General features: G+C 32.9%; 1 protein-coding gene across 28 annotated transcripts in view; it reads left to right on the top strand.

The window, feature by feature from the left end:
• The window catches only part of LOC145239774 (rho GTPase-activating protein 39-like), a 1,121,368-nt gene that overhangs the window by 955,713 nt on the left and 150,933 nt on the right, over window positions 1-14,722 (top strand). For 24 of the 28 annotated variants that reach the window (XM_080103220.1, XM_080103221.1, XM_080103223.1 and 21 more), the window contains one exon: window positions 14,149-14,241. The exons of the other annotated variants lie outside the window; for them this stretch is intronic. In XM_080103220.1, the coding sequence (XP_079959346.1) occupies window positions 14,149-14,241 (93 nt within the window). The remainder of the gene's footprint in view (window positions 1-14,148; window positions 14,242-14,722) is intronic. 28 annotated transcript variants of the gene reach the window in all.

Below are 14,722 nucleotides of genomic sequence, written 5' to 3'. Positions count from 1 at the left end.
GAAATATATTTTAAACGAGGTTTTATAGTTAACAACAGAATAAGGAGTAATAAAAACAAAACAAATATACAACAAATAACTGTTACCAAATGCAAGAAAATTTACTTTTCTACCTACTTACATATATACTTTTTTTTTTTTTTTACTTCTGAAAGTGTTTTAAAGCTTCTTTGCATTTTTTTTTTTTTTTCAGTACAAAGTCTCATTCAAATCATCTATCGTTAGAATCATATTCCAAGATGGCTGCACATAATTTTTCAGAAATTATCAGTTTGATAGAGGTGTTTTTTTTTTTTTTTTTTTTTTTTTTTCCATCTTTTTTTGGAGCGGGTGGGTGAAAAACAGAAACCAATACTATGCAACAAATAACTGCTTTGGCTAGGAGCAAAGGGTAGTATCTGTTCTGATACCACACTTCATTTTCTATCTTCAGTCAGTAAAGGAAAAATACTGCTAGACTGAGGCAATACTTATTTTTTAATTTACCCCACATAAAAAAAACGGCGTTGTGTCTGTCCTCATGAGGAGACAAGTAAATAGGAACTTTTATCAGATACAATAAAATTTACTTTTCTACCTAATTTAAACAAGAAAAAGATTTTTAAAAAAATCAGTGATCAAACTTCAATAAAGAGCATGTACAACCATTTTGGAATATGATTCTAGTGATAGATGATTTACACACAATTTTATATTGACATAAAAAAAATTAAAACGTTTTCAGAGAGGAAAAAATATGCAGGTATATAGAAAAACAGATTTGCTTGCATTGTAACAATATTTTGTTGCATATTTGTTTCACCTCTTCATTCTTTGAAAGTTTTTAACTGAAATTGTTATAAACAATGAAAAATTAAGCTTTTTTTTTTTTTAATTTCTTATAAAATAATGAAAAATTATGCTTTTTTTTATTGAAATTCTTATAAAACAATGAAAAATTATGCTTTTTGATTAGAAAGGAAAGTGTACTTTTCTTTTAATTTTTTTCTTTTTTTTTTTTTTGGTAAAGCAATTAGAAATTACATCTCATCACTAAAAAAATAACACTGAAGTTTTCATTTAAGAAATTATAATTTATTTTATAAACTTTTGTAGACACAACATATATTCGTGGGTTTCAAGTTTAATTATTTTCTGCTTAAACTCTTTCCGTTATGAATTTAAATCATACACTGAATTTAGAAATACGTACATTAAAGGCCAAATACTTGTTACATCAAAAGATACTTTTGATTTCTAGTGTAGAGTTTTAATAAAAAAAAAAAAAAAGAAAGAAAAGTATTATCTCTTAATTTTGATTGGTTCAAATGTTCGGTGTTTAAATTGAAAAATGGAATCAGTACCACAGTAAGGAAGCATGTAAGTTTGAATATTTTTGTTGCTACAAACACTACATTACAAGTATCTGGCCTAAGAAGTTGTCAGGCTGAGAAGGTTACTACTACTACTACTACTACTACTACTACTACTAAATTTTTAATTTGAACACGATATTGTGACTTTAAGTAACTATCAAGTGCAAGGGAGATAATTTTGTTTTAAACTGTACACAAGGAAGAAATTTCAAGGAGTTATTGGTTTCTCTTTGTTCTTTTTCATCAAGACCAGGAGCCATTCGAGAATAAGGGCTAATAAGGCTGAAATATTTGTCAGCTGGAAGATGAGAAAAACTTTGGTAACACTGATATTGATCAATTGTATGAATGCGTTATTTATGGGGCAGTTTTTAACAAGTTTCTGTAAACACTGGTCTTGAGAATGACTAAGTTGTAATTAGCAGGGAAGCAGTCCCACTAGAATGTGTACCACAAGTGGAAAATCCTTGCAAAGAACTTCTGTCTCTGAAAATTTAATCTGAGGGAAAGCACATGGAGACAGAAAGGGAAGTTTCTTTTCAATATTCTATTAAAATGAGTTCCTGCAGTTAATGCCTTACAAGGAAGAACCAAAGATAGGAGCTTGGTTGAGCACCTTTCATAGTTATAACGGTAGAGAACCGAAAGTGAACTAAAGCTGGTACTTATGCAGAACAGGAACCGCGTTATTAACATATTTTTGGCAAATTATGCAAACTGCTGAAAGGCACGGAATGAAAACTGTTTTTCTTTTTTTTTTTTTTTTTTTTTTTTATAAATGCTGGCCATTTTTTACAAAAAAACTTCCTGTTCTTTTTTTTTTACCAAAAATGATGTCCAATGTTTAAAACGCTAGCACACAGTTAAAAATTAAGGAAAAATAAAAACGTAATTATAATCAAAAACAGTCATCATATGGTAATTTCAATGAAAAAAAATGTTATTTGTGCAGTTTATGGACTATGCTGAAATAAAAATATTATTTAGAAAGCCATTCTTAATGTGGGGAGGAGTGAGCTTCCTAACTATTCTGTACTTTCACCTAACAATTTAATAAACAAAAGATACTGTGAAAAAAATAAAAACATTTTAAACAAAAGATGCCGTTTGCCAATTGTCGACTGGTACAAACTCATTGGCTAAACTTGTAGGCACCTTCAGTTTATGTAACCTGCCTGGAATATACCAAGGATAACACGATTCCTATTCTGCATAAGTACCCTAAATTTTACCTAAAGCCAGTTTGGTAGACAAATGTAATGAATTTTTTTTTTTTTTTTTTTGTTTCAAATCTAGAATGAGAGACACAACTGTTAACTTCAAAAGCTCCCCCCCCCCACACACTTTTTTTTAATGTATTTACTAAGCATTAACCTCTTTCCATATGCATTACTCATCAATTAGCCCACAGACTAGTTTTCAGTGCTACATTCGGTGCTGACTAAATGTTTACCGACATATGCTTCCACTTTTGACTTGACGCCGTCTTCCTGTAGTCGCTCAGAAAACCGTTTTTTTTTTTTTTTTTTTTTTTTTTTTCATGTTTTCTTTATTTAAAAATATCTCCTTTTGCCTCGCAACTCTATTGCATCTTCTAATTTGTTTTACATGGTTAGATATTCAACTGAAATGTGTGGAGGCTCAAGTGCGCAAGTTTCATCATCATCACAAAGAACTTTGCCGACTTCATGTTTTTAAGCATCTTCTGACTCAATGGCTCCTTGACGGAGTGCTTCTTGAATACAGATTTCGCAAATAATTATGAAGAAAAAAAATTAGGGCAATAAAGAAATAAATGATTGATTGGATTGGTTTATATTTGAAAAGTTTTGGAAACGTGCTTTTAGAAGAAAGAAAATGTCATTTCAAACTTAAGCATTGCAGACCAACAAAAACATTATTCCAAACATAAGCATGACGGACCAACTGGCTGACTGTTGAGATCTGTGATGTATCCTTTGGGTAGGAGCAAAGTGCAGTATCTGTTTATGTTCAGTTTATAGACAATAAATTTTAAAACCAATCTGGGGATATCTAAGTAGGACGGCCCCTTGTGTGAATGTGGTATTGTGGTGATTCTAATCACAAGCAGAGTACACATTTGTTAGTATTTGTGATCAACAACATCTATTCTATTCCCTTTTTGAATGGCCTTGTGCCTAATTTAAGTAAATTTATCATATTGCTTCAAATAAATATTGCAAAATGTATCTATTCTGATTATATACTACATCTTTTCTGTCCTCATTCAGTGAAGGAGATATCTTTCTCCGGTAAGGCAATTTTTATTTTTATCCCAATTCAAACTGTCCTCGTGGGGAGGAAAATTAATGGGAACTGAGTTATAGAGGTACATTTTTTTTTTGTTTTGTTATTTTTAGTTTGCTCTCAGAAATTAATGGGCTCCATTCTAAGAACTAACATTTGATTTTTATGTATATATCCACCGAATGGTCAGTTACGATTCTCTCTTACCTTTCAAATGTTGATTTAGTAAAGTAATGAAGAATATTAATTTTATTCTCCCCAATTGGCCACAACTATGTTATAGTTCAGCTTTATTGTTGTCTTTCTTGATTTTGCTGAATTCCAGGACAAGAATTTATCTAGTCTGGTGGAGTGTCTGACTTAGTCTAGAGATTAGCTGACAATTAGTGTCTTGGGATGCTGTGTTAGTGCGGCCTTGTTCTCTGTTAATCTAGGGTATGGTCTTATATAGTTCTAAGACACCTTCTCAAGCTTTGCTTTTTTGCCCTAGGGATTATTCTATAGCAAAGAATACCAAAGAATGTCGATGGGCTGCTCAGGCAATTTTTGTTTGATCAGAGTGCTCTTCCTCAAAGGCACTGGGTTTTCAAATCCCACTTTCATGATCTAGTGTCTAATCTTCCCATCGTTGGAGGGCGATAAATAAAATCTAGCTTTGTGCTGTTTCTTGAGGCAGCATTACTAGAAAGTGTACTTTCCCTTCTACGCACCCATGTAACCATTCTGAGGGGGATCTTATTTGGGTACCTGTGTTGTTTTGAATATTTGGCCGGGGTTTATTTATAAGGTGAAGCATTCCCATGTCAGGCTGTTTTGTTCTAGCTGGGGATGGGGCATTCTATTGAGTGCCAGAAATTCGTCTGCTACATCATACCTTCCAACCAAGAGACCTTTTTAAGATTCTAACTGTCCCTTGCACTTGGTTCATCGGATATATTTGCCAGGTTATTTTATATATATATATATTTTTTTTTTTTATGAGTCTGGTTGCTCCTATACTTACTGGAATGAGTAGTATCTTCCTATGATTCCAGTTTCTTTTCATGTCGTAGACACAGGTTCGCATCTAAAGATGTTATTTCAAACTTAAGTGTGACAAACCAACATTTTTATACCTTAGTGTGACAAACAAAGAAAACGTTTAAAACTTTGTGACAAATGGACTGATAAACAGAGGCCCTTATAGAAATCCTTGATCACTTGATAAATAAAATGCAAGACCATATGACATCGGCAGCAGAATTCGGATGCAAGTATACATGTTGCTCATTGACTTTTTACGATGCGATTCAAGTCCTATCTGCCCAGAAGAGGCAGTTACAGCTGTCACAGGGGATAGGAGGGTTCACAAGTTGTTGTGTTCCAGCTGTTTTTTTTTTTTTTTGGGGGGGGGGGGGTATTTTTGTTTCTTCTTTGTCTTCTGTTGTTTTCAAAGATTTTGTTGTTTTCATATATTGTTCTTCTCCAGCTCTCTTTGTTGGCTGCATTGACTTCCCAGTTGATTGTGTCAATTGTGGGGGTCGATTTCAGATGATTTTTAAAGTGGCATTTTAGTGCACCATGGGGTCTGGTTCCAATGGTAAGTTCTGAGTAAAGAGATTGGTTGGGGAGGTAGTTGTCAGGCATATTCAGGCAAGGTGTCCAGCCCAACGGTGTCTTGTTATTATGGTTTCTATGCTTTCAATTCCTGAGCGAAAGAGAACCTCGGTGTTCGTGATATAGCCTTGCCACTTTATGCGTAAGATCATATGATATGCAATACCAAAAAAATAATTGTAACTTTATAGCACTCATAATAACTATGTTTTTCTCTAGAAGAGTTATGACTGTTTTATTTATTACTAATTAATTTAGTAACATCATATATATAAATCTATCTATCTATATATATATAAAAGTGAACATGTCTGTGTGTATATTTTCCAACGTAATAACTCTGTCAATTTTCAGTCTACAGACTTGAAATTTGATATACAGAGTACTGAGATTTGGGAAAATCTTTGTGATCGGTTTTCGGCCAGAAATTTGGCTTTTAAGAGGTCAAAGTTCAACGATTTGACCTTTGAGAACTCTACCAAACTACTCCGACAATTTTGGGTCTAAACACTTGAAATTTTAGATATAGGTTCCTTGGACATGGATCTAACTTAATAACTTGATTTGAGCCCAAAACAGTAAATGTTAAGGGGTCATAATAGGGGTCAAAATTTAAAAAAATTGAGCGCCTTTTCTTTTTTGCTCCAAACACCCGGGCAATGCCGGACTGAAATGCTAGTTAAGTATATTTATGATTGACAAACAGAGACTCTTATACAGATCCTCGGTAGTTAAAAAGTAATATCATATCTACAATACAAATAGAATAATTGCAGCTTTATAGTAATCATAATTACCATGTTTTGTTAAGACTGATTTAGTAACATCAAATGTCCAAAATAAAGACGGTCCCCTTTATATTTGTCATTGATAGCTTTCATAAAAAGGACACACATATATAAATCTGTTTTAGTTAGTGAGTTTTTAGTGATTTTCCCTTATTTCACCCTTTAGTCCTCACATTCCATGAGTGATGTTTCTGACAGAGGGAAGAATTGCTATTTTCTGGGTCAGAATCTATTCCATTTTACAAGTAGTGTTGACAAGTTTTTTTTCATCTTGAAGTAGTATTTTTTTTTTTTTTAGCTCCTTACAAGCTCAAGTGGATTCATGCCTTGTCTCAGGCGATTTTGATTTACAAATAGTATTAGTGTTTGCTATTAGAAACAATTTTGTTTTTTAATTTTTTGATCGATTTCATCAATTTTAATGTTTAGTCTTGATTATTATTTTATTTTTTTTATTAGTTATGAAAAAGAAGGGTGAGGAGCTTTCACCCTCACAGTTGTGAGTCCTGATACTTCTATCCAAATCACCAAGTAATCGTTTTATGAAAGACAAATATATATGTTAGTGTTGGGACGATTAATGGGAATCAGGAAAATCGGAAGATTTGGGGGTATTGGAATCGCAAAAATTGATTTCTATTTTCCGATGCCAAAACTATTTTTTTTAATTGTCTTTTTTTTTATCTGATTTTGTTTAAAAAAAAATCTGCCATTGCTGGTAATAATGATAAAATAAATATTTATTGATTTTAAAATACAAGTAAAGCTAAAATCGATAGATCACGCTTCACAAGTATATTTTGACGTTTAGGAAAATATCTGCATATTTAACATTTGTTTTTACGAAAATCAGGGGAAATAACAACTCTGTAGTTAAATATTTAGAGATTTAAAAGCATCGAAATCGGAAATTTAGCACGAAATTGGAAAGAATATCGGGATCGTCCCATCATTAATATATAATTCAGTGGTGACAAAGTGAGCTTTTTTTTCTCTCTTTCTTTAGTTGTATTTGGTTGACAGGGCTGAAGGAAAAACAAAAAAAAATGTATCTATTCTATTTTTAAGCAACACTGGACTGTAAGATACACTATATACGAATTTCCATACGATTACTAATTCCAAATTTTTTTTTACAATCTCTAAATATTCAGCTAAAGATTTTTTTTTTTTTCAGATAACCATAAAAACTCATGACGCAAACATAAAAATACACTTGTGGCAATGATATATAGATTTCAAGTTTAAAATCTATAAATAATCATAATTTTATTTATTAGTACAAGCAGTGGAAAATTTAGTTTCCAACAAAAACAAAAAATAATTATTAAAAAATCGTTTTTGGCATTGGAAAATAGGCAAAAAAAGTTTCTTATACCGATTCTGACCATCCTAAATTTTTTAAAGTTACTAATCTAAAAAGAATTTCACATCAAGAGCTTTTGTACACTTGCTTCAAAGTCAATAATATATACAATATCTAAGATTATATTGTTTGGGTGGGTTTTCCAGTATTTCAATAACGTTTAATACATTAGATCTTACTCATAATAATAAAATAAAGTAAATATCTACACATATCCAATCCTGTTTTAATCTCCTGGGGCCATTAACTTGATTATTTTGATAAGGTTAAATGATTCCGGGCAGAGTAAATATGAGATCTAGTCGGGGTGGGGGTGGGGTCACTGAACAATTTGAGAAACTAAAACTGATTATATCATTTTTTTTTTTCCATTGGTGAGGAAGGGGATACAACAATGTGAATATTGTATTTGTTATCTATATAAAACTCTGGAACTTGCTGGCTTGTATCTTGTCTTCAATGATCAGGCGATTCCATCTTTTAAAAAAAAGGGGGATAATAAGTGAATTTATGTATAAAAGAAAGAATTGCGTGTGTGAGGACACTTCTCAACCTATATACTCAACGAATTTTTGATCTACAGACTTAGACTCTGGTATATAGGATATTCAAACGTGTGGAAAACTTTTAATTTTAATTGGTTTTCGTCCAGATAAAAAGGGCTGCTAAGAGGTCAAAATTAAAAAGTTGGTACGTGGGGGGGGGTCATCGGATTTTTATCTGTTTGTCAATCGTTTCATAAATGTGCATGCATGAATCGTTCCCATGAAAGATTACTTATGTTAAGAATAAGTAGGTTTGAAAACACTTTTTAAGGATCGTGTCAAACTGGCCTAATGGTTATTGTACTCGACTCACTGTCTTTAGGTTTTGGTTTAGATCTCAGCTAAAGTATTGTTTTTTTTTTACTTACAAAAAGTGAACTGTTTAGAAAAAACAATACTCGCATGCACATGTTTCCGTTTCTGTATGAATAAAAATATAGTATTTATGCATATTTTATGATCAGGCAATGCCGGGTGACCTGCTAGTGTGTGTGTGTGTGTGTGTGTGTATATATATATATATATATATATATATATAAAAAGTTAAACAAAATTTTTTTCATAATATTATTTTGTATTCCTGCACGTCACCAATTGAAAGCAAATAAAGAAAAGTTATAAGCTTTTATACTTTTCGTATTCTTTTTTATACATTTCCATTCATATATATATATATATATATATATATATATATATTGGATGACCACGTCCATTTCTACAGTCGGATTTCGCTGTGGTGTGCTTGATCTGTGGTAGTTAGTAGATTTTCTTGTGTGCAAGGCATTTGCTCAGTTGGATGCAAGAGGCTGGTTTCGAATCCCGGGTTCGGATATGTCTAACTGATGAGCCCAAATGAGGGTGAAACTCGAGTCTTGTGAAATCGCCCATTTTTCTATCAAGTAGATTAATTACCTGCACTAGTTGGGAACCCACCTCAGTGCACTTGAAGGAAGCTTCACATGCCTCCTCGCAATGACTTAGTCCACAATACATTGTAGTGTACATTGCACTGTAGAGAAGCTACTGTTGATTTTATAAAATTATTTTTATATAATGGCTTCAATTAAAATTTAAAATGTAAAAGTCAAGTATTATGATTCAGTTGTGCTCTAAATAGAAACATTCATTTCGAATGCTCCCCCTATCATATCAAAGAACCTACTATTGATTTTATATGCTGGGCCTTTTTGCTTGTGTGGTAATAAAACTTCTCAAATACACTTGTGATATTAGGATGTGTAAGGTATTAACTTTAGTCAAAATCGCCTGTTCCTTATTTTATCAGATTTTATTGATTAACGATACTTAGCGAAGGAATTCCGATAAAAAAAAAAAAAACTATCTAAGAACACTACCAGACACATAAAGTAGATTTGCGTGAAATTATTTTAAAATCAGCACAGCCGTTTAGGAGTCCATAGGGAACAAACTTGCGTGTGTGTGTGTGCACACACACACACACAAAGTTTCTTTTATATAATAGTAGAGACTAGCAGGGTAGGTGCCCAACTTTGCCCGGTCATAAAATATGCTTAAATATATTTTAATTTATGTGGTTTTTGTATTTATTATCACAGAGCAAATTCTCTATTAAATATTATAGCGTACATAATATAGAGTACTAATTTCAACAGTTAAAAAAAATGATTTGGATGCCATCAGCTAGAATCGAAAACATTTAGCATCCCAACAGTGTTCCTTACCATTTAAGCTATCGACAAATATATAAGAAAATGTTATAATTTCTAAGCTATGAATGAAATGTTATAATTTCTAAGCTATGAATGAAACGTTATAATTTCTAAGCTATGAATGAAATGTTATAATTTCAAGCTATGAATGAATTTGTGCATGCATAAAAGCTATAAAAATGTTGGTAAGTTGAAATGAGCATTTTGCATTTCAATTTGCTGACATATTTCTGTAAAAAATGCTGCCTAATATATATATATATATACATATAATATGTACACACACCCTAGCAAGGAGACCCAATATTGCCTGGGATTCAATGAGGACCAACGAATGTTCCACATTTCCAATATTTTAATTGTCATCGAAATTGGTGAAAGCGCCTATTTTTCAAGCAAATTGATCGATTATCTGCTCTAATCAGGACCTCCCCCCCACTGCCCCTTCTTTAAAAAGATTTTTTTCAATTATCGATTTTCAATACTTATCAGAGGCATTCCAATACAAAATGTATTTTAGAACAGTCTCTAATACATAAAGTATATTTGAGTGAAATTAAAAAAAAAAAAAAAAAAAAATCAGCCCAGCTGTTTCAGTATCTATAGGGAACTCTCTCTTTCTCATATACACACACGTACATGAAGTGCTTTATATTTATATATATATATATATATATATATATATATATATATATATTATATATGTATATATATAATTATTTCCACAGCCAGAGATCGCAGCTCACAAGTCATGACAGCTAACAAACCAGAAGTCTAAGACTTGAGTTTCACCCTCATTTTGGGCTCATCAGTTAGACACATCCAAACTAACTGATGAGCCCAAAATGAGGGTGAGGACAAAATGCGAGTCTTAGACTTCCGATTTGTTGACTGTCATGGCTCTTGTAAGCTGCGGCGTTGTTTGGCTGTGGAAATAATTATATATTCTCTCACATTCTGAAGGTGTGTGTCTTGTGTTAGCAGAGAAAAACTATCAAAATGCTCACTGATAAGTCATACAAGAGCCAATACTATATAGTACTCTATCTGCTAAAGATATTCAAGTTGGCCACATGGGAATGAGAAAAATTCCTGGTGAGAATAGAATTTTTATTCTAATTCTCGAATGACTAGATGGACAAAACCTGGGTATCTCTAGCAGACACAGCAGTTTGATATTTAAATAAAATTTATTGAAATATATATTAGTGACATTGAATGCATATATATATATGCTTTGGTAAAGCATCAGTTGGTATTGATAACAGAACCAACTAATGTTGTAGTAGATTATAGTTTAGATTATAGTTTTTTTGTTTTCTTTTTTTTTTTTTTTTTTCTTTCCACTTATTTATCTGCACATGAAAACTAAGTGACCGAAGATCCAAACTTAAGTAGTGAAGTTGTAAAAGCAAAGCAGACAGGAAACGGCTTCTCATTGGTTGCAGTCGAGAACAAACCATGCATAGAATGGTCTGGTTTTAATGCCGTTTCGCAGACCTGATAACGATAAATGATGGAACTCTTGTGCAGGTCAGGACTTGATGAACCTTCACCGGGACCCTTTAGATGGAGGTCTGAAACTTGCAATGAATCAAGCCACATCACTGATAATGCATAAACACACACACACACACACATATATACTCATGGTTTTAAGACACTAGAGGAGAAAGGTTAATGAGATTTTCGGTTATAGTCAATATTGCTCGCTTTTTTTTTTTTTTTTTACTTCCGGTTTCTGCTGTTCATTTGGCTGGATAATTAAACATGGTCAAGTGAATAAGAAAGTTATTCTAAAATATGGGAAAGGGGAAGCTTTCATGTTTTCTGAGAGGAAGATAATCATTAATCAAAAAGCATGTCTTTCTTGTCACCATCGTCCTGTCTGAGAAACCGGAAATTAAAAAGGGCAGACAATCTTGACTATAACCACATTTTCAGTTGGATGATGCAAGGATTGAGAATGATGTTAGATTAATTCATCTAATGACTCGACAGATATTTGTTGACATTGAACTTGAAAACGACTATGTTGTAGTCTGTAGTAGCGTGTTCCACATCTTGCATTTTTTTTTTTTTCATTTTTTTATTCATTTGACGTCAGTCGAAATTCTTAGAAATCGGGGTGTGGAGGCACCTTCCTGGGGGCTAACACTTGATCTCTGTATGAGATATGTAGATATTCAAATATTCCATTATTACTGCCTCTCAAACACTAAGTTAGTAAATAAGTCAGGAACATAATTTTCCCTCTCCCCAATTGACTATTTTAATATGTTATAATATACCTCTCTTGGTCTTACTGAATTCCAAGAGAAGAATTCCTCTAGTCTGGTGGAGTCTCCAGCTTCGTGTTGTTACCTCAAGTAACATTGCTGAGGAGATCTTATTTGAGCAACAAATACTATGTGATTTTGAACATTTAGTCAGGGTTTACTTGTTGGGAAAAGTATGTCAGGTTGTCTTGTGACAAATTCTTGTACAGAGAGATCTTAGGCACTCGAGGAGAGTGTCTAGTAGGCATTCAAACTCTCTCCATATGAAGTATGTGTATACATAAAATAAAAAATAGTGTGTGAGAGAGCGCTCCTCATTTCTACACTATGCATTTAGTGTGTGTTGTCTGGGTGGAGACATACAGGGTGACCCAAAACAACGGGCCTAAGAAACGGAGCCTAATTAGAGTTGGGGCCCGTTTATTGTTGGATTTTCTAAATGTAGTCCCTGTCTACTTGTTTCCCTACCAGGACAGATATAGATGCAAACTTGTTTTTAAAATTTGAAAAAACATCCAGCACCACCCCACCCTCCCCCATCCAAAAAATAAAAATTCACTCAAATAGAATTAAATCTTAACTGATAGTAAGATATGACATTGGTTGGGCTATGATGTCAGTGATCACAACTCTTAAATTGGGACCACACTACTATGTAAAGTTTCATGTCAAATCCACGACAGATTCTACTGAACCCAGATATGGGACCTTGACGGATACTATCATTCCAGATCAGAGTGGATCAAGGATAAATGTTAGCTGCACGCACAGAATCTATAAAATTGGGGTCTCATTACTTCCATGTTTTTATTTACTTTTCTCCCTTACGAGAACAGAGTTAGACACAGGGTTGGTTTTTAACATTGGGAAAATTTGATTCACCCAAATAAGGTACTGTGGCTTTGGACAAAATTAACAATTGCCTCAGTTTATAAAGAATTCTTCTTTACTAGCCTAGGATGGAAAAGACGAAGTGTAGTATGAAAAGTCCAAGTCATGTTCACATTTTTTTTTTTTTTTTTTCCAGAGTAGTTTTAACAATTTATTTCAGTTTTCTCGTGTTTTATTTCTTATCCTATTACATATTCCATCTATAATATAAATCTCACCTGTCTGTTTAAATGTATGTATGCCTGCTTAAAACTTTTGACAGAGGTGACGGATTTTCACAAGATTGGTATCCTTTTGTAAGCTGGACGCTTTGGATGGCAAATATCGAAAAATTGGCTAAAAACATTAATTCCTTCACCCTCAACTGGACATTTTCCTACCAGGAGGGGTCGCTTTTTTCATCGATATTTTTGAAAGTCATCCCTCTTTTCGATTGACTAGCCTTAATTTAAACCTTTACCACTTCTGGTTTAGCGATGGACGCAACGGCAAAGACATCATGTTTTTTTATCACATTCTTTTCCTCCTTCGGGTTCGAGCCTGCCTGCCCACTACCATTTTTTTTTTTTTTGCTCAACACACACCCGGGCAACGCCAGGCTAGTTAATACTAAATTCGGAAGTAATTGTTCATATACCATCATGTGTCTGTATATATATTTCACCTATATATAACTTACACATTATTTTTATTTTATTTCCTCGATTGATTTGATTATTTTTAATTAATTTTTTATTTCTATAATTATCAACTTTCACGTTAAATAAAAATAAATAGGGGGTTCAAGGTTAGGAGCAGAAGTTTGTTGGTTTAATACTTTTTATGAGAACTCCGTTCAAGAAATATTTCAAGCACTGGGTTGGTGCGATTACCGTTGCGAAATTTGAAATACTAGACTTGATGGTTTGAGGGGATCGTTTTATGCTTCTAAAATCTTTTAATACCAAAAAGTAATTATTTTAAAATGTTTTCTTTCTGGACTATTCTCTGCTGGATAAACACAAATGACAATCAAATGGAAAATGTTTTTAAAACGTTTGCATGTGATCGTGACGAGAGATCAATAATTACCCCCCCCCTCCACACACACACACACACACACACACACACACACACAAGCAAATTTTTTTTTACTTTGGCATAGAGTTTTGGATATTGACTCGTAAATAAATTGACTACTAATAAAATCGATATGACATGTCCGCTTAGTTCCTAAATTGCTATTGATTAGTAAAGAGTGGGAATTTTTGTTCCGAGTGGTTTTCTCATATTTACTGTGCTTTTTCTTTCTTTTATTCACTTTACATATTTACATATATACGAGTCTAAATTCCTTTCCCTTTCTTTCTTCCCATTTCCTCATTCACAGTAGCCTTCTGTTTGCTGTACCCTCTATTGCCAAAATGCAGTTTATTTGGCAGCTTACCCACTCAACACATTCAGGCCGATATGTGTAGAGCAGGTAAGCCATCAAACTCATCTCATCACTCAAGTTTCGACGACAAACAAAGCAAAGCAAACATCGTCCATTTTATTCTTATATATAAGCTTTTGGTTTTGTTTCGTGGATTGTTATTGTTTTAACAATTTTATTTCTTTGGAACCTTTTTTTTTTTTTTTTTTGCTTTGTCATTATTATTTTTTTTTTTTTTTTTTTTAATTATCATTACTTGATGACACCAGAGGAAGATTAATTCTGGAAAGTATGGGCAGAACAGGAGACTTTGTTTGTTTGGTCACATTGAATGATAATGCTTGGATTAATGGATGTTGAACATTGATAAAACTTTGCCAAAACAAACACAAAACATGTTTAAGAACAAAACTTCTAACCAGGGGTCAGTTGTCCCATTGTCAGCACAAAGTCATTTTTTTTTTTTTTTTAGCTAGGCGGTTTAGCCGTCCTCCCACACACAGTACTTTGAATTCTCAAATGGTAACCA

The sequence above is a fragment of the Euprymna scolopes genome, chromosome 19 (assembly GCF_053919585.1).
Source record: "Euprymna scolopes isolate OS-2025 chromosome 19, ASM5391958v1, whole genome shotgun sequence".
Lineage (NCBI taxonomy): Eukaryota > Metazoa > Mollusca > Cephalopoda > Sepiida > Sepiolidae > Euprymna > Euprymna scolopes.
This window is presented reverse-complemented; position numbering and strand designations above follow the sequence as displayed.